This window comes from Anguilla rostrata, chromosome 15, assembly GCF_018555375.3.
Source record: "Anguilla rostrata isolate EN2019 chromosome 15, ASM1855537v3, whole genome shotgun sequence".
Classification (NCBI taxonomy): domain Eukaryota; kingdom Metazoa; phylum Chordata; class Actinopteri; order Anguilliformes; family Anguillidae; genus Anguilla; species Anguilla rostrata.
This window is the reverse complement of record NC_057947.1, coordinates 30,586,925-30,612,283: the sequence shown is the minus strand read 5'-3', so window position 1 is coordinate 30,612,283 and position 25,359 is coordinate 30,586,925. Positions and strand designations below refer to the sequence as shown.

General features: G+C 48.2%; 1 protein-coding gene across 7 annotated transcripts in view; it reads left to right on the top strand.

Annotated features, from left to right (window-relative positions):
* The window catches only part of LOC135240569 (unconventional myosin-XVI-like), a 99,362-nt gene that overhangs the window by 51,109 nt on the left and 22,894 nt on the right, over positions 1–25,359 (top strand). For all 7 annotated transcript variants that reach the window (XM_064310187.1, XM_064310188.1, XM_064310186.1 and 4 more), the window contains 15 exons: positions 1,768–1,895; positions 3,452–3,557; positions 4,193–4,310; positions 5,328–5,472; positions 6,719–6,869; positions 8,291–8,408; positions 9,367–9,438; positions 10,192–10,333; positions 12,845–12,917; positions 16,602–16,754; positions 17,669–17,878; positions 18,355–18,430; positions 19,892–20,064; positions 20,550–20,630; positions 22,416–22,621. In XM_064310187.1, coding sequence (XP_064166257.1) covers positions 1,768–1,895; positions 3,452–3,557; positions 4,193–4,310; positions 5,328–5,472; positions 6,719–6,869; positions 8,291–8,408; positions 9,367–9,438; positions 10,192–10,333; positions 12,845–12,917; positions 16,602–16,754; positions 17,669–17,878; positions 18,355–18,430; positions 19,892–20,064; positions 20,550–20,630; positions 22,416–22,621 — 1,952 coding nt within the window. The remainder of the gene's footprint in view (positions 1–1,767; positions 1,896–3,451; positions 3,558–4,192; positions 4,311–5,327; positions 5,473–6,718; positions 6,870–8,290; positions 8,409–9,366; positions 9,439–10,191; positions 10,334–12,844; positions 12,918–16,601; positions 16,755–17,668; positions 17,879–18,354; positions 18,431–19,891; positions 20,065–20,549; positions 20,631–22,415; positions 22,622–25,359) is intronic.

Sequence of the window (25,359 nt, the reverse complement as noted above, 5' to 3'; positions counted from 1 at the left end):
GCGACCCTGCACTTTGCTAAATTTCAGTCAGCTGATCTGCTGAAATCGTGAGATGAATTTGTGCAGCGCTGTGAGCCAGGTACTCGCAGTGGCGAATAATGGAGCGAGTATTCACGAGATGGGGTTTGATCTGCTCGTTAATAATTCAGTTCCGTTTCCTGTCAGCGGTGCACAGAATGCCTGTAAACCGTGCAGCCAGTCCACTCCTCCTCTCTGAACGTAAAAAAAAAAGAAATGAATGGAGCTGCTTCCTTCCTGAGTAACCCACTGCACCAGATCCGTCATCTGGGTGTTGGAAAGAGCTGTTTATGGAAATGGACCCATTAGCTGAGCTCAGAGAGAAATGAAGGGCGGGAGGGGGGCGGGTTGCCAGAGCAAGCCTTGTTTATCAGCCCTTAATCGTGTCTGAAGGTTGAAATGAATGGTGGGTGCTGGACCCTGGATGGTTTGGCCCCTCCTGTGTGGGAGTGATTTAAGGTCTCTTATTCACCCTCCTCATCTTAAGGGACCGTTTAGGGTCCTTTCAGGTGAGCTGATTCAGAGAAGCCGACACAGTTGGGTTGAGGCTGTACAGGAAGTCGGGATTTTCGAATAAACTTTATTACGTACCAATGTCCACCTTAAACAAATTTCCCTAAATATACTTCCCTTGCTTCCTAAACTCTGCCCACTGTCCATCTCTTCTTCCACACTCATCTCTTTCACTCTCATCTCTCTCTCTCTTCCTCACTCATACTGTTCATCCTTTCTCCTGACAGTGGCAGATAAGCGGTACAGTAGTAGTTTTTCTGCTGTTGTAAGCACTTTTTGAACTTTCCTTTCCACTGGAATTCTGGGAAATGTTTTTGCCTGCTCCTATCTGTGTCTCCGTTCTCATTTCTCTCACTCCCATCCCCACATCTCTCTCTATCTAACAACATTATTTTTGTTGAACTAGCAGCACACATTGGTATAAATATCTTCTACACCTCTGTGATCTGTGTGTGTGTGTGTGTATGCGTGTGCGTGTGTGTGTGTGTGTGTGTGTGTGTGTATGCGTGTGTATGCGTGTGTGTGTTACACACACTGTCCCCACAGCCGGACACTTATTCTCCTCTCAGATTATAGCGGTGTGCTGTTCAGTTTATTCCGCACTGTCTCTGAACCACATTGCATTTATTCTGGTGAGCAGCACAGATGCAATTATATCCGAAGCAGAAACCGCCTGTGAGTGTGTGTGCATGCTCGTGTACGTGCAAGCGTGTATGGATGCGTGCAAGTGCGTACGTGTGTGTTGGAGACTCTGGGTTGATGAGTCCTGTCTGTATGAATGAGCCCCACTGTGACGATCAGTCTAAAGCTGGTCCTGGAGCTCCCCACAGTGGCCACGTGGTTTATTGCATGTTTGAAGGACACTGTTCTAATAGCTTCCAGGCTCTGCAACCTTACTGAAAGACGTGTTTTACTGTCAGTACACAGAAACAGGTTTTCATTGTGATATATTGTTTCCTTTGGGTTGTCTCACTGAGTGATATCCACACGCAGTCTCTGTGCACAGTATATAAAACACCTGGACACCTGTCCAAGTCGATGCCAGCAGGTGTCCTTAAAATAGCAGTAGGGAAACCATTAGTCTATATCACTGCTCATGAGTGTCAGTATGCAAAGGTACACCTCCTGGTTTGCTGTACCTCATGCCCCTCCCCGTTTCTTCTTAATCTGCTCTCTCTCCCTCTCTTCCTCTCCCCCCCCCTCTCTCTCTCTCCCCCCCCCCCCCCCCCCCCCCAGGTGAGTCAGTTGTACCTGAGCTCCACTGGGCGTCTCTGCTCCTCCCTCCCTCCGCACGTCTTCTCCTCGGCTGAGAGGGCGTATCACATGATGCTGCAGGAGCGCCGGCCGCAGTGCTTCATTCTCAGGTACCGCCCACAGACGCCCCCTGACCCCGCCCACTGCCCACTGACACGCCCCTAACCTTTCCCACTGCCCACAGACACGCCCCCCACACTCCGCCCACTGCACACAGACATGCCCCCTCACCCCGCCCACTGCCCACAGACACGCCCCTAACCTTTCCCACTGCCAACTCACACGCCCCTGACCACACCTACTGCCCACAGACACACCCCCTGACCCCGCCCACTGCCCACAGACACGCCCCCTGACCACACCCACTGCCCACAGACACGCCCCTAACCTTTCCCACTGCCCACAGACACGCCCCCTGACCCCGCCCACTGCCCACTGACACGCCCCTAACCTTTCCCACTGCCCACAGACACGCCCCTAACCTTTCCCACTGCCCACAGACACGCCCCCTGATCCCACTCACTGCCCACTGACACACCCTTTACCCCACCCACTGACACGCTCCTTTACCACACCCACCACCAATAGCCATGCCCCTTTTACGCCAACCACAGACAGGTGCTTTTACCTCTTGACTCACGCTGGATCAAACGGCACGTCCAGCCTTTCGTCTGTGAGATAAATGCTGAGTCTGTCTGGGGGTTCATTCATCAACCCCCCCCCAGCCTTCCACCCCGGGGTGTTTGTCTCCATAACTGCACCCACCCCCCCCCCCGGGGCACTGAAATGCACCAGGCTGCCTCATGAACACTTCGCTCCTCTGTGTGTTGTTTAAATGAGGGCTCACGACAGGGGTTCTTCAGGGCCCTGATGTATGTGCTGTGGCTCGGTCATATAAATGCTGCAAACCAGCAGCCCCCACAGCGGGCACGGAGGGCTTTTTGGAAGACAGGGCCAGGCTTTAAAAGCGGTGCGCTTTGCGGAGTAACTGCGTCCTGTCTGCATTAACATGCCTGCAGCTAGGGCCTGCTGGGCAATGAGAGGAAAGAACAGAGCCAAGATGGCTGCAGTTAAAAGAAGCAGTTCTCTCATTTCATCATTAGGTGGCGCCCAGCAATAAGTTTGCATCGTCTCTAGATGGTTAACCCAATAATGGAATCCTGGCTTCTGAACTGAAATCCTGCCCTCTAATTCTTGGGGTGGTGGGGGTCAGTGCCAGGGAGACCCCATCATGCCTCCTTTGCCCCTCCTTTGGGGGGGGGTAGGGGGGTGAGATGCTCTCCAGCCCCTGAGTCTGTTTGTTTCTGCCAGCTGCAGTCTGCAGGAGCCATCAGTCAGGGAGACATGCAGCACGCGGGAATTAAAAGCAGAGGTGTGTGACTCAACACTGACCATGTGACCTCTCTCCCTCTCTCTCTTTCTTTCTTGCTCTCTCTCTTTCTCCCTGACTCTCTCTCGTGCATGCTCGTGCTCTTCCTTTTTCCACTCTCGCTGTCTCATGTGCAATCTCTCTGTCTTATTCTCCCCCTCTCTCTCCCTCTTCCCCCCCCTCTTACTATCCCCCCTCCTCCCTCCCCCCGCCTCTCTCTCTCTCTCTCTCTCTGTCTTACTATCCCCTCTTCTCTCTCTCTCTCTCTCTCTCTCTCTCTCTCTCTCTCTCTCTCAGTGGGGAGAGCGGCTCGGGGAAGACCGAGGCCTGTAAGCACATAGTGAAGCACCTGCTGGCTCGGTCCAGCCATAAGAGCTTCCCCCTGGAGCTCCGTATGAAGCATGTGAGTGTTTCCAGTGCCTTCCGTACAGCCGCACACCCGGTATACCGCATCCCTTTCACAGTAAAAGTCAGTTCTCCCTTCTCTGTCCTGCAGTGCCCTCCAGCAGCCTGTTCTTACTGCTGTCCTAATGCACCTTTTAAAATCCTAACCGTGATTGGTCAAATCAAATTTTATCACCTCCGCCATTCTGTTTTTTTAGGTACACTTTTTATGACAGGGGTTCCAAACCCTCATCACATGGACCCGATGTCTAAGCAGTTTTTTTGTTCCGACCATTATCGCAACCGCTGACTAAAACATCATGTTCTTAATTGTTCTGAAGTGTTCATTGTAGGATGAATTACTCCACTTAATGCCATATTATGTCAAATAGCTCTATGTGCCATGAAGAATAAATCTCCCTTAACCACAGTCCAGGACTTTTAATCAGTCAGATAAAGTTAATGCTGTCATTTTCTGTAATTTGCGATATGGACCGTGTTTCCTTTTGATAGAGGTTACATTATTAAATGCTAATAGATTGAGAGGTGAAATAAGTGTGGTCCTAATCCAAGACAAAGCAAATTTCAATAAACCAAACCTCTCCACACTGACAATGAAAAACAAATTACTCCCCCCCTTCTTAATATCTGCAGGTCAACTGCATCCTGGAAGCATTTGGCCATGCAAGGACCGAAATGAACGACAACTCCAGTCGTTTCATAAAGTTCCTGTCTCTGCAGTTCTGTGAGAAGAAGAGAACTTTAGCTGGAGGTAGGATCCGCTATATTCTATTTGGATATGTACCGAAATGCTATATAAACATAGGATACTGGCCTGATAAAAACAGTACATTGTGAACATGGAAGCTAATGCGTTATCTTTTTAAATTGTATTTAATTTCATCTAGTCAGGCATTTCGTATTTAATATTTTCATTGTCTAGCAACAGGGCCAGTGTTAACGGTAAAAAAAAAAAATTTCAGAATTGCTGCAGCAGTGGAGCTGGGCTGAAAGGATTTTTCAGCGCTTGAGCACTGCAGCCGCCCGTCTGAAAGCAAAATGTGTGAAGTGCTTAACATCTCACCGAGGAAGCTTGGCATTGAAATGAAATTCTGTCTTTACCGTGAAAAAGCGAATTCCACATTCGTCTCTCGAATGTGATGTGTTCACTGTGACTTAAAGGAACAGAATTATAAAAGAATCATTTTTTTTACCTTCCGATAGAGTTTGGCAACACAGGAAAACGCTACCCGTGCTCATGACCTTTGCAGTTTCAGAGGGACACTAGTCCACATCATAATTTTTGGTCTCGGGTCAACTGAAGGCTGTCTGGCCAAGTATGTCTCCTGCACAATTGTTGTGGGGGAAAAAAAAAACTGTACTATTGATTTCACATCCAGGAAAAGTCCTTTCAGTACCTCTGTACTGTTGTACAACACTGACAGATGATTTATGTCTTAAAGCGGCAAAATGGTCATATCCACCATCCTACCCTAGCCCCTCTTAATCTGCAATGAGAGCTGAGGGCTCCTAATGCCGGACCATTTTTATAGCTTTATGAAATAAATACTTTATTTCACATTTTCTATTATTTTTATCAGCTGTATGCGAACTGCCCTGGTTTTTGTAGTAAATGAATAGCTTGCCATTGCAAATCACCAGCAGGGGGAGCTAGAGCTCCAGTTGAAAAAGGCTGTCATCTCTCAAACGCTTCCATTGCTTTCTCGTCACTTATGTAGAACCAATGGAATAACTTTGTGTGTGTCTGTGTGCGTGTGTGTGTTCTCAGCAAGGGTGTATACCTATGTCCTAGAGAAGTCACGTGTCACCTCCACACAAAATCAACAGAACTTCAAAGTGTTCTACCTGATGACTGAGGGTATGTCGTCAGAGGAGAAAAGTGGAATGCACCTGAACAGTGTGCTGACACACAGGTAAACACCCCTTCCACAGTAGGTGAACCTTACAGGTGCAATATATGCCACATGCCGTAAGGTGTACACAGGTCTGTCTAAGTCACATGCAGGGAAATGAAATTTACATAAATGGAAATGTAACATGTTTTTAAATATGCTTTAGAAACAAATAAATACTAATTTGCATATTTGTAAATCAACATTGAAACAAGTGAATATTAATTTACACAGGTAAATATACATTACAGTACGTGCCGGTAAATACATTACAGTTCATGCCAGTAAATACATGTACATCTAGTTACATATTCATTTATACATGGTAAATATTGTGTACACACTGGTTAATTTGAAGTAAATAATATTTATCATGTGTGAATTGATACCTTCCCCTGAGTCAGCTGCGTAAGTGACTTAGTGAAACGCGTGTGTATCTCTCAGACACACAGGTGAGTGCCTGGTTGAGGCACAGGCACAGGTGCAGCTGTGACCTCACAGGCTGCTGAATAACAGCTCAAAGGGCATAGACAGGTGGCTGGGTTCTGAGGGTTCTGTGGATCTCCCGTTACCTGTTGAATCCCGCCCTGTGAGTGTTTCCTGTGGGCTGAACCACAGCCGTAGAACAGCCGCAGAGCAGCCAGAGCCTGCCTGTCCCATGTCCGTTTCTCTCCGTGTTCCCGTACCTCAGTCATAAGTTCACGGCGGACGTTATGAAAAAAAAAAAATTCCCGGGGATGTAGGGTGACCTTTATTTGGTTTGGTAACTCTATCGCACGGCTCGGCTTGCATTAGGGTCTTACTGGGGAGGGGGGTGCGGGGGTCAGACCCCACTTAGCCCCGTCAACAGAGATCTGACCCCCGCCCATGAATTTATCAGCCCCCAGTGCCAAGGCCTTCCTCCTGGTAAAGACGTGTGTTCTGTTACTGTTTTCAGAAACTGCAGATTCAAGCTTAATAGAGCATCACTGGTGATTGTCTGTTGTCATTGAGTGGAATGAAGGGAGCTTCAACTGAGTCTGTGCTCAGTCTGCGCAGTACTGACACAGGAAGCACAGACAACCACAGTTTACTAACCCTGATCTGTACTCACCCTGTACACAGGTATAAGCCTGGCTGCGCAGTACTGACGCAGCACTGACAGTAGCACCTCCCTCTGTGTGAAATGGGGGTGTGTTAGAGGAACGGAGCCTTAGAGCTGCCCTGCAGGTGCGTAGACTGCGCTGCTCTGACCACTACCCTGTTTTGTGCTGCTGTGCTTGTGCAGGTACCTGAGTGGGGGTGACGTGGGAGGGACCAGCAGCACCCAGAGCAGAGAGACCAGCAGCACCCAGAGCAGAGAGACCAGCAGCACTCAGAGCAGAGACCAGCTGACTGCACTGAGACAAGCTCTACGAGCACTGGGCTTCAGCAATATGGTGCGCCACTCACACACACATGTACACGTGCACACACACACAAACACACCAACACCCACACGCATACATACACACAAACATGTGCTCTCACACAGACACGCACAGGTGCACACACAGACACGCACAGACACACACACACACACAAGAACACGGATACACTCACACACAGATACACACACTCACACACACTCATACACACACATACATACACACTCACACACATGCGCACAACAGTCAAAGCACATGTCCATTCTCTTCAAAATGCAATGATTATAGAGTGAATCACAATTGTTTTTTTTTACCGGATGAGTCCCAAAATAACTGTTGTTCTAATGATTTTCATTGTATTTATATGTGGGCAGAACAAGCACATACGGTGAAACTTTCACTGTTGTTCAGTCCTTAAGCGTCTTTCTTGGAAACACAAAGATGAATCATCTGTTCTAAACAAGTGAGGGATGACTATTGAACATCCACACGTTTATTTTCAGTATATGTCCGGGGAAACTTATTTTTGCCTGTGGTGCGTGCGTGCATCTCACATGCACAGACAGTATAAACGTATACATACACACACATAGACCAACACATGTATGCATACACACTGTATAAACACACGTACACATGCAAAGACACAGGGAGTATAAACACATACATGTACACAAACAGTATAAATGCACAAACACACCCATACTATAAACACACAGTTTACAGAACACACACGCGCACACACATACCACCTCACCCTTCCACATGTCTGTCTCTTACTCTCTTTCAGAGCTCTTGAATAATGAATGAATGCTATTGCTGCAGTGATCTCCTGGATGTATAAATGTCAGTAGAGTCAGCACTGCTGTTTTCATTAGATACGCGAGTTACTGTAGCAGTAGCATCCCTACCTTATCTTAATGTGTAGCAGGTGTACTATCTGCGAGCACAGCCAGGTAAGATGTGATGCAGGTGTATTTCATCCAGACTGTGAAACCATGTGTAACTAAGAATCAGGTTAACTGTTTTGTGGCCTACCTGAGGCCGCTCCCACAAAGTAGGAAATGGGAAGGGCTATGAGTAATCGCCAGGAACAGGGAGTGGCCTGTTTCATCAGTGAGAGAGAGGTGCAAGCTAAGCAGTTTGCAAAAGCCTGCTGTATCCAGGAGGTGATGAATTTAAGACTAGAGATAGGAAAATGTGTTTTAATCCACATGTGCACCGTCAGTCAGGCAGAGGGGTTTGGGGATTCCTGGGGTCTTTCAGCCCCCCCCCAATCTATCCAACACTCTGCCTGCAGATCAATGTGTGAAATCGCCTGATTGGGCTAAAATCACATATTTTTCTCTCTCTCTATGTGAGGGTGTAGAGATATTTTTTGCTGTGGAGATTTGAATACTGGTTTCCCTGATTTTGTTTCTGTGACTGCACAGGAAGTGGAGAACCTGTTTGTGATTCTGTCGGCGATCGTTCTCCTGGGAGATCTGCGCTTCGCGCCGGCGGGCGAGCACGAGACAGCCAGCGTGTCGGACCCGCGTCTGCTGGAGAACGGTCAGTCCCGCAACGTGCCAGCAGGGGGAGCTCTCAGAGATGACCCTCTCACTGCTGCAGCGCTGAGAAACCGTGTCACACGCAGCGCTGCTGTTCACATCTGTCCTGCGGCAGCAATGCGTGCTGGGATGCTGCCTTCGCTCACGCACGCAGAGCGCTAGATTAGGCTTGCACGCACGAGCACGCTCTCCCCAGGCCTGCTGTATAGGGGGGGCCTGCGCTGATCCTTGGCATTGGCGGCCTGTGCAATAAAACGGTCGTATAGCTTCTTGGCTCTTTTAATGATCTGATGTGAAGATGTATGCGTGCGGGCTGTGCTTCGGAGTCGGTCACCGAGTGCAGGCCCGTTGGCGATCTCGGAAAGTTCCGGCTCGCTCGCGGCCCCGCGAGCGCGGCGTTCTGAAAGACGCGCTCGCTCGCGAGACGGAGGAAGTAGGTCGCTAAGCGGCGGCGGCGGGAACGGGCGGCTTGTTACCGCCACGCGATGATTCTGCGTGCGTGCCAGTGATCTGTGACCTGGAAGACTGTAAACAAGTTACGTCACGGAAGCAACGTGAGTGGGCACACCCGGGGGGGGGGGGGGGGGATGGGCCGTCGTCATGGCTACGGAGGTCATCGGATGCTGATGTCATCAGCGGTGGGGGATCTTACAGCAGCGTCTCACAACAAACGTTTTTTTTTCTCCCCTGAAATCCTCTATATAAATTCTAAAAGTACAATGCCAGACCGCTTGCAGAATGTGTGCCTAATTGCACCTGGTCCAGGATAGCACCAACCCAAACCCTCAAGAACCCCAATCTTTTTTTGATTGTGATAAGTGTATTGTGATCTGTGTTCTGAATCACAGCATTCTTCAGTGGAGAGCACAGCCTTTTCATTGGTCCATACAGGTGATTGACAGCGGGTGTGAGCAGGCGGGGTCTCCTGCGTGCCTAACTCCGCTCTGTTCCTCTCGCAGTGTCAGAGTTGCTGCAGGTAGTCCCGGAGGACTTGTGGTCCGCCCTGACGTCTGACGTCCGGTACTCCACAGGTACGCCGCTCACCTGTCACTCTGGGCCACTATAACGCAGGCCGTGCAATCGCAGAACAGAACCTTATGAGGAGAATTACTTCACACTCTGTCCCAGGGGTGGGCAATCCCAGTCCTGGAGGGCTGGTGTGAATGCAGGTTTTTGTTTCCACCAGTTCCCCTGGCTAAATTTACACCAGCACTGGTTAACTCGTAGATTAGATAACAGTATAAAGTTTCATACAGGGACACACGAACAGTCTTCTGCTGTCATTCATGTGCCTATCAAAAAATGTCTCACTAATGTCAGATGGTGTAAATGTTAGGGCTAATTAAGTAATTAAGGCCAGAAGTTGGCATAAAATCCAGAAATGGGGGCGATCATAGCTCAGGAGGTAAGAGCGGTTGTCTAGCAGTCGGAGGGATGCCAGTTCGATCCCCCACCCTGGGCAGGTCAAAGTGTCCCTGAGCAAGACACCTAACCCCTCACTGCTCTGGTGAATGCGAGGCATCAGTTGTAAAGCGCTTTGGTCAAAAGCGCTATATAAATGCAGTCCATTTACCATTTAAACGACACGGCCCTTGTTGCGCACCTCTGTTCTGACCTCTCACCACGTACGAGTCCTGTGTCCCCCCACACCTTCACCGAAGCTTATTTTTCCGTGGTGTGGAAGAATGGCTACTCCACCGCAATCTGAGTCTTTGCAATGGAGCTGAACGCTGCCGTTTAACCTCGGGACTGTCTGTGCCTCCTCGTTCCCCTCCTGTCGAAAGGTGACGTTGTCACGAGGCGGCACGCGGCAGACGCGTCGAGTCTCTGCAGGGATCTGCTGGCAAAGTCCCTGTACGGCCGCGTCTTCAGCTACCTGGTGAACCACATCAACTGCTACCTGCAGCAAGAGGAGGCGGGGCTTGGGTAAGGGAGGGGCTGGGGGGGGGGGGGATACAAGTACACACACACACACACATGCACATGCACATATTTATTTATTTATTTATTTATTTATTTAGGATCCCCATTAGCGATACACAGTGTGCAGCTAATCTTCCTGGGGTCCGAATACATACATTCACACATTCATAGATAACGCACACACACACACACACACGCATATTCATTCACACATGCGTACATAATTCACACACACAAACACACACACAGCACATTTGGACCCCACGCAGGGCCATGTTTACTCATCCAAACATTATGTGATGATGTGAAGCTCCAGGCATTTCCTAACATATTAGCCAACCCAGTGAACAGAAGCCCTGTGACATAATATCAATTCACACAGAAATTAATCTTGTGAATTATGAAGATCCAAGGGCATGTTTATGAGCCTGGACTGGGCACTAATGAGGATGCTTTGAGCACTAAAATTCTCTTTTCTATAGAGAGAAGTGAGGCTTGCAAGTGTGACTTGAAGTAAAATTTGTCTAGTGCTCCCATAAAGGCTGCAGTTAAACTACCATAAACAGTACTACAAAACATGTACCTTAGCAATGCCCCTGATATAGTTCACACCCAAATCAATGGTGATTCATGAAAGACTGCAATTACTGCCTTATACCGAACCAATTTGATGTTAACAATATGTTGTAAAAGAAACTGGGTTGCTGTGATTAGCAGTTAATAGGTTTGGTTGTTATTTCTGTTATTGTTATTGTTTGGTGGGGAGGAGCAGTTGGGTAAACGGAATTGATGAAACTCATTACTGTTTGGCAGACATGTCGTCAGGCTACCAGATCAGGAAGGAAATGGTGGTGTGAATGTTTTTCTGCAGCGATATGATCTTTGGCTCTGTGTGGTGCGTGTAACCAGTGGAGTCGAGCCTCAATGCGCACAGACACCCTTTAAACACAACATTCTCCTCCATTTGCTTTTAACCTTTAAAATGGGATTTTAAAAAGAAAGGTTGATTCTAGAAGACATGTAAGATTGAGTTCTATCGGCAGAGAGAAGAGGTGTAGGTGGAACCTGGCTCGATATAAATGATGTGCTGATATTATTTTTTTCCGCAGAGATGATACATGTCATAACTTGCCAAGTTGTTAGATTTATTTTTTCCTGTGCAAGGTTTCTTCTAATATGGTATTTGACAGATTGAGGTTTCTTCCCGGTGTGGGTTAGTGCTGCTTTTCTCTCTCTCTTTCTCTCTCCCCTTCTCTCCCAATCTGGAATTCCCGTTCGTATAGGAGAGCCCCTACCTGGACTCTCAGCTATTGATTAAGATATGCACTCTCCTCCGCAATGCCAAGAGCAACTTCCTGTCACTCCACAGCTCATTAGTTAGGCTCACACAGACATGAGTCAGAGGAATACGCTTCACGTGCAGCCTACCAAACGGACTGGCAGGCTCTTGATTGACCAGCAGGGGTCTCTAGAGAACGATGGGATATGGATCCCTGCAGTTAGGACCCCGCCTGGCACTGGGCAATGCTACCACCAGTTATGTGTTGCCTTATGGGGCCTACAAGCCCCATTTGGCACTGGCATTTGGTTGGGATTTGATCCTGGGGCTCATCCATGCACTGGAACAACAACTGTGCCTTAACTATATGAGCCACCCAGCAACCCCAAAGGGCTACCGCTGTTAGATGTATAATTCCATGGTTTATATTTGAATAATGTGGATCAATGCCTTCCTCTTCCATCAACCGTACGTGTAGTAAATCACAGAATTCAGGACCCCTTGTGTAAGACTGAAAAAAAGAATGAACAATGTTTAACTCCCGGTGGAATATAGATGAGAGGAGAGATGGAGAGTAATATCCAGCAGTCAGTTTGACTAATGAGAGAGTTGGCGTTAGCTTGTCCTCCGTGAATTCAGCACAAGGTGGGAGTAGCTACCCTAAGAGGCGTTCAACGCACGGTCATTCCTCCTCCTCCTCCTCCTCCTCCTCTTCCTCCTGCACTCCCTCCTCCTTCTCCCTGTCAGACTCTGGGACTCCATATTATATGGATGCGTTTCCTTTGCTCGGTGATCCCGTTTAATCTCTGACGCGGACGTTGCTCCCTGCGTTCCGAATCCCATCAGGACGTTTTATACGCGCTGTCAGACCGGCGGCACCGTCCGTCCGCGGAAGGAGGGATCCCCAGTGCGTGCTCGGGAGCGTTGTGCTCAGGGCTTTTGGCCTCAATAACGGAAAAGCGCAGTTGTTTTACAAGTTGTACGTGAATAAGTCTAAGGGTTCATTCAAGCGTATGTAGAATGCAAGCCTTCAGCCAACAGAGTGGTTTAGTGGAGAAGCAGCGCTGATACTGCGTTGATGTTCTCTCCAGAGTGAGAGAGCCGTGGTGGGCAGGCAGGCTGTTTCTCACTGACATGCAGTGAGGTTTTATGTTCATATTTCCCCCGCTCTACTTTAGGACCCGGCATCACGCGTCCATTCTGTCTTTGATCCTCCTCCCTCATCTCCCCTACAGGGATCCGGAACTTGAGATCGGAATCCTGGACATCTTTGGATTCGAGGAAATCCGGAGAAATGGCTTTGAGCAGGTAGAGCTTAAGCTGAATAATAAGATACTAAACTAAGAACATGGAGTAATGATATAAATGATCTATGGATGCACTTTATTAAAAAAAAACTGATAAAATCTGCAATTGTCTGAAAGCATCTTAAAAAGAGAGAACCTTTTTTTCTGATAGTATGTTACAGAGTTTAGGAACCTTGAAACATCTTTCTTCTCCTTTATAGTTTCACTTTAGGCTTAAACTGGATTATATGCAATTACATATGGGCAGTAATTTGTCACATCTCAGATATGTATTTAAGCACGGAACAATTCCTTGAATGCCACGTTGCTGTTCTCGCTGCTGTATTTTTCACTAATTGCAGCTGTTCGGTATTTTGTTTGGGAATACCAGTGAGTCACACATTGCAGCAGTCTAGTCTAGCCTGTTTATAACAAATGCATGAATTCTTTCAATGTTCGGGCTGTGTGAGAATAGGTCAGCTATGTTCCCTAAATGGAAGAAAGTCCGTTTGGTTACATTTTTAACATGGGCCTGAAAGCTCAGATCAGCATTTAAGGTCATAAATATTTCCTCCTTTGGTATTTTGACCAATTCACACAAACTTTAATTTTTGTTAGTTTTAGTTGCAAGAAGGTTTGAGTTGAACAGCATAATGGAAATTCTCTTGACAGTTGATGAAACTGCCACCCCAAAGTGGAACTCATGTAGACCTGCTGGTCATTAGCATTACTATGGATGTTAACTTGTGCTTTCTTATAATCCCTCCAAGGGGTAGCGTGTACAAAGAGAAGAGCCCCAAGATTGACCCTTGTGAAACACCAATAATGATGACAGTCTCTTTGGTGCCAAAATATCTACAGAATAACATTTTTCTGCCTGCAAAACAGGATTTTAACCTGAGGTTACTGACCTTTACTAAAGTGGTTTCAACAGTAGGATAATAGTCAAACGACAGCCTCCTCTAGAAGGAAGTCGTTAAGTAAATATGTCCTTAAAATAGATAGATTTTTTTAATACTATGTTTGTCATCTCCAATCCCACCCAAATTTGGAATGTCTAATTTGCATACAAGCTGCAATTCGCTGTTTCCTCTGAAACGCACCTGCCAGTCACGCGCACACAGAGCGGGGGCGGAGGAGAACCAATCACACACGTGCGTAGGGAGAGCTAGCCGCAGGCACCCGGACGGCCAGCAGGAGTCGCTCTAGCAATTAACAAAGCTGTATCCCTGCCGACTGTATCCCTCCCGCGAATCCAGTTATGCGCCGCCCCTGTGGGACTGCCGGCCACAGTCAGCACTGGCGCAGTCAGGTTCGATCCGAGACCCGAGGTGCTTATTCGTGCTCCTATGGCGGTGCTTTTACAGAGTGAGCCACCCAGCAGCCAGAAACATTTGATCTTAATCTAAAACTACATTTTTACTTTCAGATATTTAGCAGATGCCCTTAGCCAGAACAAAAAGATTACACTTTACATATCGTCTATTTAAATGGATGCGTACTGAAGAAATTCAGATTACGTGCCTTGCTAACGAGTAAAAATACACCTGCGAACCCACAACCTTTGAGACACAAGCCCAGCCCCAGTGTTTAGTCTGAAAATTAAGTGCTGTTTAAATTTGCTTAAAACATAGGAGAATAAGCTGCTTTTTATGGTTTTGTAATGCAAGTCTTTAGAACAGTTTGGGGAAAACCAGTCAATAAGGATGACTGTACGATGGCTACAACTCCCTGTGGGTTTTTTATTTGTGGGGATAGGATCAAGTGGACAGGCTGGTTTAATTTGTAAGCCAATGTTACCAAGTGGCTTTTTTGTCAGTAAAAATTCATGGAAGCTTGATGTTTGGAATATAGTGATGAATTAGGCCTCATTTCTGTTATATTTAATCTGAGGGTGCATATCCTTCCCTGAAAAAATTGAAAGAATTCCTCACATTTACGCAGAAATAAGGCTGCCTTGCATTCCTCATTTGTTTTTGTTTGTTTTTTTTCAGAAATTTCACAATGATTCTGCAGTTTTGTCTTCCTCCGTTTGCAGCAGATTAGTGACTTTTCCGTAGACTCGTTTGTTCAGTTTCCCTGGCGTGTGGTGTTTAGAGGAGACCTTTTTTCCATTTTTCCCTGAGTTATGGAATCTGAATGTGCTCTGTTTAAATGATGGGTCTAAGTTTTTACAGAATTTCCAGCAGCACAGGCATTCAAACGGCTGCTCTTTGAATTCCGTTCAGCATTTTTTCCACGCTACCGGCAGAGTGACCTGTTGAGACTCACACAAGAGATCAGCAACAAAATGAACAGTAATCCTTGAAGATCTGGTGGTAACCAGGTTCAGTCTATCACTGTGTCTGTGCATTGGCCCATAGATTAAAATGGAGAAAACTTGAAAGATTTTTTTTTTTTAATCTATAGACTGTTAACCTGTTATCAACATTCAAGTTCATATCCCCCACTAATAGAACTCCTCAGAAGGACAGCTGGTCCATGGGGGAAACACTGGGAGAATTCCCCCCTCCTGCACCACATGGTGGCTCGCTGTTCTCAGGAAGTTGCAGAGACGCCAGTGAGCTCAGGAGAGAGTGATGTCACGTCCTGGTCTGACCCCCACCGACGAGCCTCGGTGATCAAACCTCCAGCTTGATATGTCTGTGGCCTCAGCTGAACTGCTCAGACTGGAGGTGATGGATTTCCCAGCATCCCTCCCCCTCATAAAATCAGCGGACGGAAAAAAAAAACAGGAGTTTGCTGATTGTAAATGCCTTCTCATGTTCTTTCCCATCATAGCATAATTCCACCCAGAAGATCTCTGATTCCAGCCTTTTGTGGCTGAAAATATACCCTGTTCTGCTCTTTATCACATCTTCACTGCAAACAGGATGTTGACTGGCTCTCTCTATCACTGCTTCTTATGATGAACAGGATCTTCACTGGCTCTCTATCACTGCGTATCACTGCAAACAGGATCTTTAATGCCTCTATCACTTCTCACTGCGAAGATGATCTTGTGACAGGTTATGATGTTTTGCACTTAAGTAAAGTGTGCACGTACCAGGGATAGTAAAGTGAGGGATCCAGGTTTACATGACATACAGGTCTCACCTGGTGGGAGGGCAAATTGCATGAGCATGTGGAGCAACGCTCAGAAAAGGCGAAACCAACCTGGGAATGGGGTTTTGCCCTTGGGATGCAACCCGAGATCTCTCTGCTCAGTTTTTGGAATAACCCGTGAAGAGGTGCCCACTGCCTGAAGAGTCACAGCCATACTCAGCTTCCCCTAGCAATGTTCATCCCACTAACCAGAGCCTGTTTTAATCACCTGCCGAAATGAGCAAAAGGAAATTGTAAAGTGTTAGAGGTGACAAACGTGTGCTGTGCTGACGGTGTTTTAGCTGGGAGAAGAGCGGTCAAACACAGGGCGTTTTAATTAATGACATCCGTGAACATGGGCCGGTGTTCACAAGAGCCCTATGGTCGTCAGCCAGCGCCCCTTAATGAACTTCTGTCCCGTTACCTGGACCCCTATGAGGGCGTGCCTCCTGGGACAGCGTTTCCACATGGTGGGGTGGCGCTACACTGGAAAATATTTCCCAGAAAACATCTAAGGACTATGATTGTGCTTGCAGAACATTTCTCGAGACAGCGGTGGGTATTTTGTGAGTTGACTCTTAACTGATATCTGCTTTTTTTTTGTGAATGTTTGTTTGGCCAGCTCTGCGTGAACATGAGCAGCGAGAGGCTCAGGCAGCACGTCACCGAGGTGCTGTTTCTGCAGGAGCAGGCCGAGAGCCTGCGGGAGGGGGTCGCTATGGAAACGCTGCACTCTCCAGGCAACCAGCCCGCGGTGCTGGACTTCATTTTCCAGGTAGTGCTTTACGATGTTGCGTGCGTGTGCGCGTGCGTGCTTGAGTGAATGTTTGTCTGTCTGCGTGCGGTGTCCGAAAGCACACGATTTAGTTGCAACTGCTATGGTACTGTGTGACTAACCGGAGTGTGCTTGAAATGAGAGTAACTGGATTATAATGGGACCTGCTGCAAACGACACTATAAAATAGAATATTAAATGATGCGGAATGGACAGTAAGTTTTTGACAGAAAAATATATTAGACAGACTTGTATGTCGATAGACTGCTATCCATTCCCAGTTTCACCCAAGCGATCCACTATTGCATATTATTTGCATGTATAGCCCTTTGCAGAAGTTTACAGTACATGTCGTTGGCCATATTAGATGCAATTCCTCATCGCACATTCTCTCCAGGCTTATTCATATTTGATCATCTCTAGAGGAGGATCACTTCAGAGCCCCTCTCTTTGAGCATACAGTGACTCAATAATGCATGATTATTTTGTATAACTGCTCCATAATGTCAGCAGAAGATCTGTTTGAGATCGGTACATGTGCAGAGATCTTGGGATGGGATTCTCCTGAGTGTTTAAATGCACGTGCCCCTGGCAGTGCGTGTGGTTGTGAGGAAAGAGCAGCGCTGTAGGCAATGGAGCCTCATTGATCAAGTGCCACGGCAATTAAATAGTGCATTGTAGAGTGACTGCAAAAGGATGCGTTTTGATTGAATAGAATAGTTCTTCACAGTTGATTTTTTTTTTTTTCAGTCTGAAAGCAAAAGAGTGTGTGCGCACGTGTGTGTGTCTGTGTGTGTGTGTGTGTATATGTGCCAATGCATGTGTGTATATCTATGTTTGGTTGTTTCCTGTAAGACTGTTGGGATGTTTCCTGCATGAGTGTTTGACTGTTTCCTGTATGACTCCTCCCTTAGGAACCTCAGGGTCTTCTCTTGGTTTTGGATGAGGAGAGCCAGGCTCAGCAACCCAATGAACAAAACCTGTACAAGAAGATTCAGGCTCAGCTGGATGCAGCTAATGGCAACAGCATCAATGCCATCTCCCTGACAACCAAGGATGGCAACGGCAACCCCCCGCCTCAGGACCAGGGCCCATCCTTCACAGTCAGGCACTACGCGGGCAAAGTAAGTCAAGACCAGAGCAAAAACGATTCCATAAAGGCGTGGTATGGCGAGCTTTCAAAGAGCACCTACTTTTCAGATGTGTTAAAGATGGACAACAATTCCCCCTGCATCTTATGCAAGTGTTGTATCATTAGGATATGGCTTGCATAATACACTCAACATTTCCTGTCTGTGACAAGAACACCCTGCATTGCATTTGCGTGAAAGTTGAGTTGTCAGACACCATTGTACATTGTATAGTAAATATTCTCATGCTATAATATCCTCTACTGATCTGCAGCCCAGAATTCCCTGGAGATGTTTCGTAGTCTTTTGTGATGAATGGTTCCATTGACTAGAGAATCTGCAGAATTTTCCATTGTTCCACACTGAAATTGGTTGCCCTGCAGGTATGACATAAAGAGAGGAGTTTGCCACAGAAAAGTGTCATTACCTGACATCAGCTGTGTCTTTTTCATCTGTCATCTGATTGGCAGGTAACCTATGATCTCACCGGCTCATTGGAGAGAAACAAGGACGCTCTGCCTCAAAACCTCCTCTTTCTCATGAAATGTAAGTTTTCTATGACCTCGCCTTGGCCTGAGAGTGAATTGTAATTGTTTATTGGCATTTGTATGTTTTTTTTTTTTTTTTTTTTTTTTTGACTGGAAGGGGCCCTCAAAAATATGTGAACGTAGGATCTTCTGGGGTGGTGGGCCCCCAGTTTGAGATTTTTTCATGGGGCCCAACATTCCTTGGTGGCACCCCAGACTGCACACTTAGTTAAGAGCGTAGTTCCACTGTATTACACGTAGTGCAGCCGGTCCAATTTTTATGTCATTGGCTTCATTAACCTCCGCCATTATACTGCGTGCACACACTCTGAGTGCGTAGTGTCACAACAGCCCCGCGTGTAATTATCAGGCATTGGCTACACTGGCGGATCAGAGCTGATGTTAAGTGCCTGCTGTAATTTCCGTGACGGACAGGACTAAGCCGCTCATTAATTCTGCGGGCGGTTCCCTCGCTTGGCCACCCACCCCTGTGATTGGCTCTGGTTTCCTGCGGGGGCGTGGGCTGTTGGTCGTTTACTCGCGCGGCAGCCTGAGGCGATGGGAGACGGGGGAGCGACTCCGCCACGACGGCAGCGGGACCGCGTTTTCATTTTCACCCGTACAGGAGACTCACCGGTGGTTAGATGCACAGGTCTCTGACTTTGTTTTATGTTCTTCTTTAGTAATAAAAAGAGAGTAAAACTCTCTTATTCTCGTTTCTCCTGGCATCAGCTTTTCCTGGGGCCATGGGGCCATGATCTGCCAGTCCTTCCTTAATTACTTGTGACATTTTTTATGGTTCTTTAGACACATTACCTCTCCAGCCCTTTACAGTGATGTACTTGTTAAAATCAGCCTGCTGTAGCACATAGCCTATATTCTGCTGTCTGAGCTGGGGTTTCTCACACACTGGTGTTGCTGTCCTCATGCTGAAACATCAGAGCAGCATTCAGCCAATATCCCAGCCCCATGCATCACCAGAGGACCAGCCCCCACCCCCCCACACCCATGATTCCTTTCACCTTCTAAGAGATGCATCAGGGCTAGTCTCGCCTGGGCCAGCCCCCCCCCCCCCCCTCTTACAAAGCCCTTGGCCCGCCATGAGTCCTTTTTTGGGGTTTTAATTTTTGGGGGAGACAATTACCCCTGGCGCCTCGTTTAATTTGCGCAGGACATGCCCGTCTCTGTTTATTTTTCCTTTCCTCTGAGGGGAACGCTTGTGCCCGTTGCTGTGGTCTTTGAGCCCCTGTCGGCTGGGCCGCTCCAGCGCGGGTCTTTCACCGAGGAGAAGGGTTCTTTTCAGCCGCTCTCTGTCACTCGGGGAGATGGACAGGTCCCTCCCTCAATGCCCTCATTGTACGGACTGGGGGGCGGGGGGGATACACGGGGTTTTCTTGAGCCCGCGGCGGCACATCTGGTCCGATTTGTTTATCCTGCTAATTTCACAGTTTCTCCCTTCTTCTCCTTCTCCTCCGCGCAGCCAGCGAGAATGTGCTCGTCCATCAAGTGTTCCGGTCCAAACTGACCCGGACCGGATCGCTGGTCCCGTCGCGACACCACCTCAGGCCCCGGGGGTCCTCCGCAGCTCCCAAACCCACCCCTCTCCTCCCCTCCGTGGGCCAGGACCCAAAGAACATTCTGAATCTGAGGAGGGTACTGACTACTGACTCTTCCGTATTGACTGCCTCTTAATGCTGTAATTACGGAGAACAAAAATAACATATACAAACCCGATTCATGCATTACAGATGGCACTCTCTGTTACTGGACTGTCATAGTTTTTTAATGTTTGACCTGCTGCTACATAACCACAGAACAACACCATCCTGTCTGCCTCTGTCAATTTTGGAATGATGCCACAGATTATAAAAGCTCAGCTCTGTCCTTAAAATAACCGCCTGTCAGCCAGTGCAAACCAAAATATTCCAGTTTGTTACACCTTCTGAAAATCAATGAAGTTGCTGGGCATTCCACCTTTAAGAGAGCACTGGGAATTCCTGGAACCAACCAAGGACATCTTGTAATTAATAAGCCAAAGGGATGGAAGTAGCGTAGGAGTTGAGTATCTCATCGGTCTGTAGAAGCTGTGGCGTTAGGGTCGGTCCTGGCTGATGCTTCATTCGTCGCTTCGTTTCCAGGTCTTGCGGAAGGAGGGAGGCTCGTCCCTCCTGCAGGGGCAGGAGCGCTACGGACCTGCGACCGTGGCGGTCCAGCTCAGGGTGAGTGCGCAACCCAAGGACAGGCCCCAGGGGCACACCCACGCTCCCTTGCCTCACCTGTGCTCTGTGCATGCGCTCCTGCACCATTACTCGTGTTTTACCCAAAACTTCATTCCGTCACAAAGTCCATTGCTGTCTCACTCCCTCCTGAAATTATTATTATTACAGGTTATTACAGGCATTTAGCAGACGCTCTTATCCAGAGCAACTTACACAACATTTATATTGCATCCATTTATACAGCTGGATATATGCTGAAGCAATGGAGGTTAAGGACCTTGCTCAAGGGTTCAAATGGCAGTGTCCTATCGGCGACTTGAACCTGTGACCTTTTAGGACCTTAGAAGACCAAAGACCAACTCCTTACCCATTATACTACACTGCCGCCTTATGTAAGCTTGCTGGATGCTGCGTCATGTGCAAAGGGCCCTGTTCTTTCGTAAAATGAGAAATCGTTGTTCGACCCAGAGCCTATGGGTCGCACAGTATGGGAAATGTAGGTCCCATGGTGATCTTTAAATAGCACGTATAATTCAATCTGTCATGAAGCTGGAGGACGGGTGAATTACGATCAGCTGGGCCTGACCGTGTTACTGTGGCATTTCCTTGCACATATGAGCTCTCTTCCACGGTGGAATCCGATACCAGCGGGATGTGTAAAGTATACGTGCAGCCTGTTTGTGATGTGTTGCAGTGTAAGCTACTGCTGTTTTTTTAAGTATAGTTTAATGTGTATGTAACTCCAGAAGACGTGCTTCATGGTCTAGTTTGGAGTTCATGGATGACTCAATTACCCACTTACGTGCGCTTGGTCTTAAGGAAATCCGCAGGAATCCTGACTTCTGGAATACAAGGGAAAAATAAACTCAATCTGCAGATGCAGCATTGTACTTGTTAAAAACATCTCCAGGAGGGGAAAATTTAAAATACATATCATATGACCAATGCACAGCTGTGTTTCATTAGGAAAGTACGATTCCTGTTGTAAATTGGCTTTAATTTAATGTATTTTTTTTGCAGTGTCACCAGGTTAAAAGTTTGGCTGTGTGAGATTTTTATTGGTCAGGGGCATTGCAGCATGCCTTTAACAGCTTGCGGGGATCACAGATTACCACCAGCACCCCAACCCAAAGCCCCCCCACCCCCTCATCATAAAACTGATCAGTTTTCTTATTCCTTAGTGCTGGAGTAGCACTACACTAAGCTTGTACCTCAGACTATTACACCGAGCTGGCCAGTGGAGGATGGGCTCCCCCTCTATAGCCGGGTTAAGTTTTTCACTTCATTTGAATGAATGAAAAATTATTTATTTATTTAAATTTCTATTTCAATTACTTGCTTTTTGGCGATTCAGGTCTGCTTTTTGCCTTCCTGTTTCCTCGCTAAAGCGTCTTTGTGACAGTGTCTCTGTAGAAAGCTGTACACAAATAAAGTTGAATAGAATTGAATTAAGTATGACATCACCAGGCCATTGTCATTCGCCCAGATGGAACAGCGACGTTCACTGACGGTGGGAGGGGACAGGCTGTTGTGGGGTGTGCCCAACACAATCCAAATCTCAAACGTCTGCCAGACTGCTACACCGCAGAGACTGTTGGTGTTTGGTAATAAATTAGAACCCCATGCACCAGATCCCACTGGGTGACTGACGCTGTAGGCGTGGCTAATGGACTCCTCGCTGCATCACTGAAACTTTGAGCTTGCTGGGCGTACGGCGGCGGCGGCGGCGTAGACGAACTGAATCTCACCTGCGGTTTTTCCCAAACGGCTTGCCTCTCCTTCCAGAACTCTCTCTCCGAGATCAGCGCCAAGCTGCGGGCCGGCGCGCCTCACTTCGTCCAGTGCGTCAAACCCAACGGCGCCCGGCGGCCCGAGTCCTTCGACCGGTCCCACGTCTCCGCCCAGCTGCAGTACGTGGGGGTCCTGGAGATGGTGAGGATGATCCGGTACGGGTATCCGGTCCGGCTGCCATTCGCTGGGTTCCTGGCCCGGTACGTACCCTTTCCTCTACGGACCCCCCCACCCCACCCCACCCCAAACCACCGGGCCTGCCTGCAGACACTCCGCATAAACCACAGCCATACCTGTGCAGAATTCACAGCAATCGCGTCAGGTCACCTGATCTCTTGTACAGACCGTGTACGCTACATCTCCATGGTATAAAGATGTGAGTGTCTGTACAATGCCCGTTATTAATAGAGGCTTATGACAAAACATGTCCTTGCTTTATTGCTGTCCTGGCTTGGTCTTGGATTGGAGGAGCATACGCCGTATTGTGAAACAGAGCTGGCCGTCTTGGTTGTTACGCATTTTGGTCTGTCTGAATGAGTTTCTATGGCGATAAATTGTTCCGAGTATGACGTTCGTCCCCGAGTTAGACGCACTTGTTCGAAGCCAAGGACAGGTAACCTGAGCCTGTGGCTGGTTTATGTGTCTCTGTGCATGATCCTGGCTCCTTGCATTACGTTACGGAATTTAGCACATGCTGTTATTCACACTTTTGCATCCATGTATACAGCTGGATATTTTACTAAAGCAATTTAGGCTGTTTTATCAAAGCAAGTCAGTGCTTCACTCAAGGGTACAAGGGCAACAGCCTGGCTGGGAATCAAACCCGCAACCTTTGAGTTATAAACTCAGTTCCCTTACCACTACACTGCACCGAAAAGGGACTCTTTGGGGTGTATGGTAGGTTGCTGTCGGATCTTATCTTAGCCATTATCACAAGAAGCTGAGGTCTGTCACAGGTTCATTTTTCAGGTTTAACAACATATAACATAGAACATATGACATAACGTAACGACGAGAACAGGACATTCAGCCCAGCAACGCCGGCCATTTTCCTGACTAAATTAGTGCTCCGGTTACCCGCAGACTAAAGGTTTAAAGGTCGGCGCTTTGTAAAAGTTCACAGTTCTGTTGCGCATCTTCCTGTGCATCTTCCTAGCGAGTGGTACTGACGCAGGAGAGAACACAGCCCCTCTCGTCTCTCCTCCTCTGAGTCCCGCAGTGCCCTTAGCCGAGGGGGGAGGGGGAGTTATAAACGGGGAAGCGGGGGGGGCAGAGCGGGCATCGAATCGCGCCGTAATCTCCCCTCCTGTGCCATCCTTCTGAGGAACAGAACAGGCTGTTCCTCCCGGTGATGCCAGGGCTGGAACGCGCCAGCTCGATCAGCCCCGCTTCCTCCGAACGCGCCGCGCGGATCCTGATGTTCCTGTCACACGCTGTCTGTCACAGCGGCGGGAACAGAGGCCGACGGGAACACTCTGTTCGCGCGGAGTTCTGAAAGCTCCTCCGCTGACGCGGAGGAGACGTAAATGGCACCAGAGCCCCCCCCTGCCCTGATATTCGAGGGAGATGACGACGGCGCGTCACATGACATGAAACCTGACGGCCATAATATAAAGATATTAGCCTAGCTCGTTATCTTGACATTGAAACGTCTGTCACTGTAGGCTACTGTTGTAATAGAGCACCTGTTGCCAGCTACACAGTAAAATGTTCATCGTTAAATCATCTCTTGCAGGGTACATGTGGTACTCTGTTGGACTCAAATGCACCCTGTTTGAAATGACTCTAACATTACTGAAAATACTGACATTTTACTGTGTAACCTCTTGTGGTTCAGTAGTAGAAATAACCAGTATAAGTCTGCCTGTGTGAGTGTGCGTGTGAGCAGGTGCACGTGTGTGTGTGTGTCTGCGTGTGTGTCTGCGTGTGTGTGTGTGTCTGCGTCTGCGTGTGTGTGTGTGTGTGTGTGAGAGTGCGTGTGTGTGTGTGTGTGTGTGCGTGTGTGCGTGTGCGCGCGTGTGTGTGTGTGTGTGTGTGTGTGAGTGCGCGCATGTGAGTGCGTGTGTGTGTTGAAGGTCGTGGTGGTTTCAGCAGGAGAGAGCGCTTTCAGAAACAGCTGTCATCGCTCTAACATTTAAGCAAAGCAGCGCTGCATATTCAGTGCACTCAACAGTGCTCTCAATTAGCAAACACTCTGGAGTGACTTACGCCTTGAGAGAACACAAGAGCATCGGCGCAAGTTAGAGGAGCAGCATTCACTGGCTAGTGAGTTCTTTTTTTGAGCACTTTGTGGCCACAACAACATTCTTGTTTTGGGCCACCGAAACCCCAGGGCCGGAATCCGGTGGCGCCGATTTGCAGATGCGGGTGGACCGACGGCTGTGGCGACGACAACGGGCCGCCGGTAGGCCGCTGTACGCCTGCTTTAACCGCCCAAGGCTGCACACGATTTAGCGCCTCCCGATGGAGAAGTGGTGTCCTGCAAGCTTGTCTGCTCCTCTGCTCCCTTTCCTCTGGATCAGAACCGGATCGGAACCAGGGGCGCGGGGGGCCCGTGGGTGCGCTAACTCGCGCGCCGTTCGGCTCCGTCTGCGGCTCTGCTAACTGCCGCTCTGAGCGGCGGCCCGAACGTAAACGCGTTAAATACAGGCGCCGCGTTGTCTCCCTGCCCTCGCCGAGTCGCACGCACACACGCACGCACACGCGCGGGCGCCTCGCTGGGGACGCGCGCTTCCCCCCAAAGGCCGAGTTTACCTTCGGCAAAGCGCCGCTCCCGGGGGCACGTGCGCTTCTAACGAGACGGGTCGCCCCGGCAACAAGGAGCCCCTTTCAGCCCGCCGGCTGCCGTCCTTTTCCCCCCTTTTTTTTTTTTTTTTCTTTTTTTTCTCCTTTTCTGCATTGGAAGGAAAATGTTTTTTTTTTTTTTTTTAAATGGAAA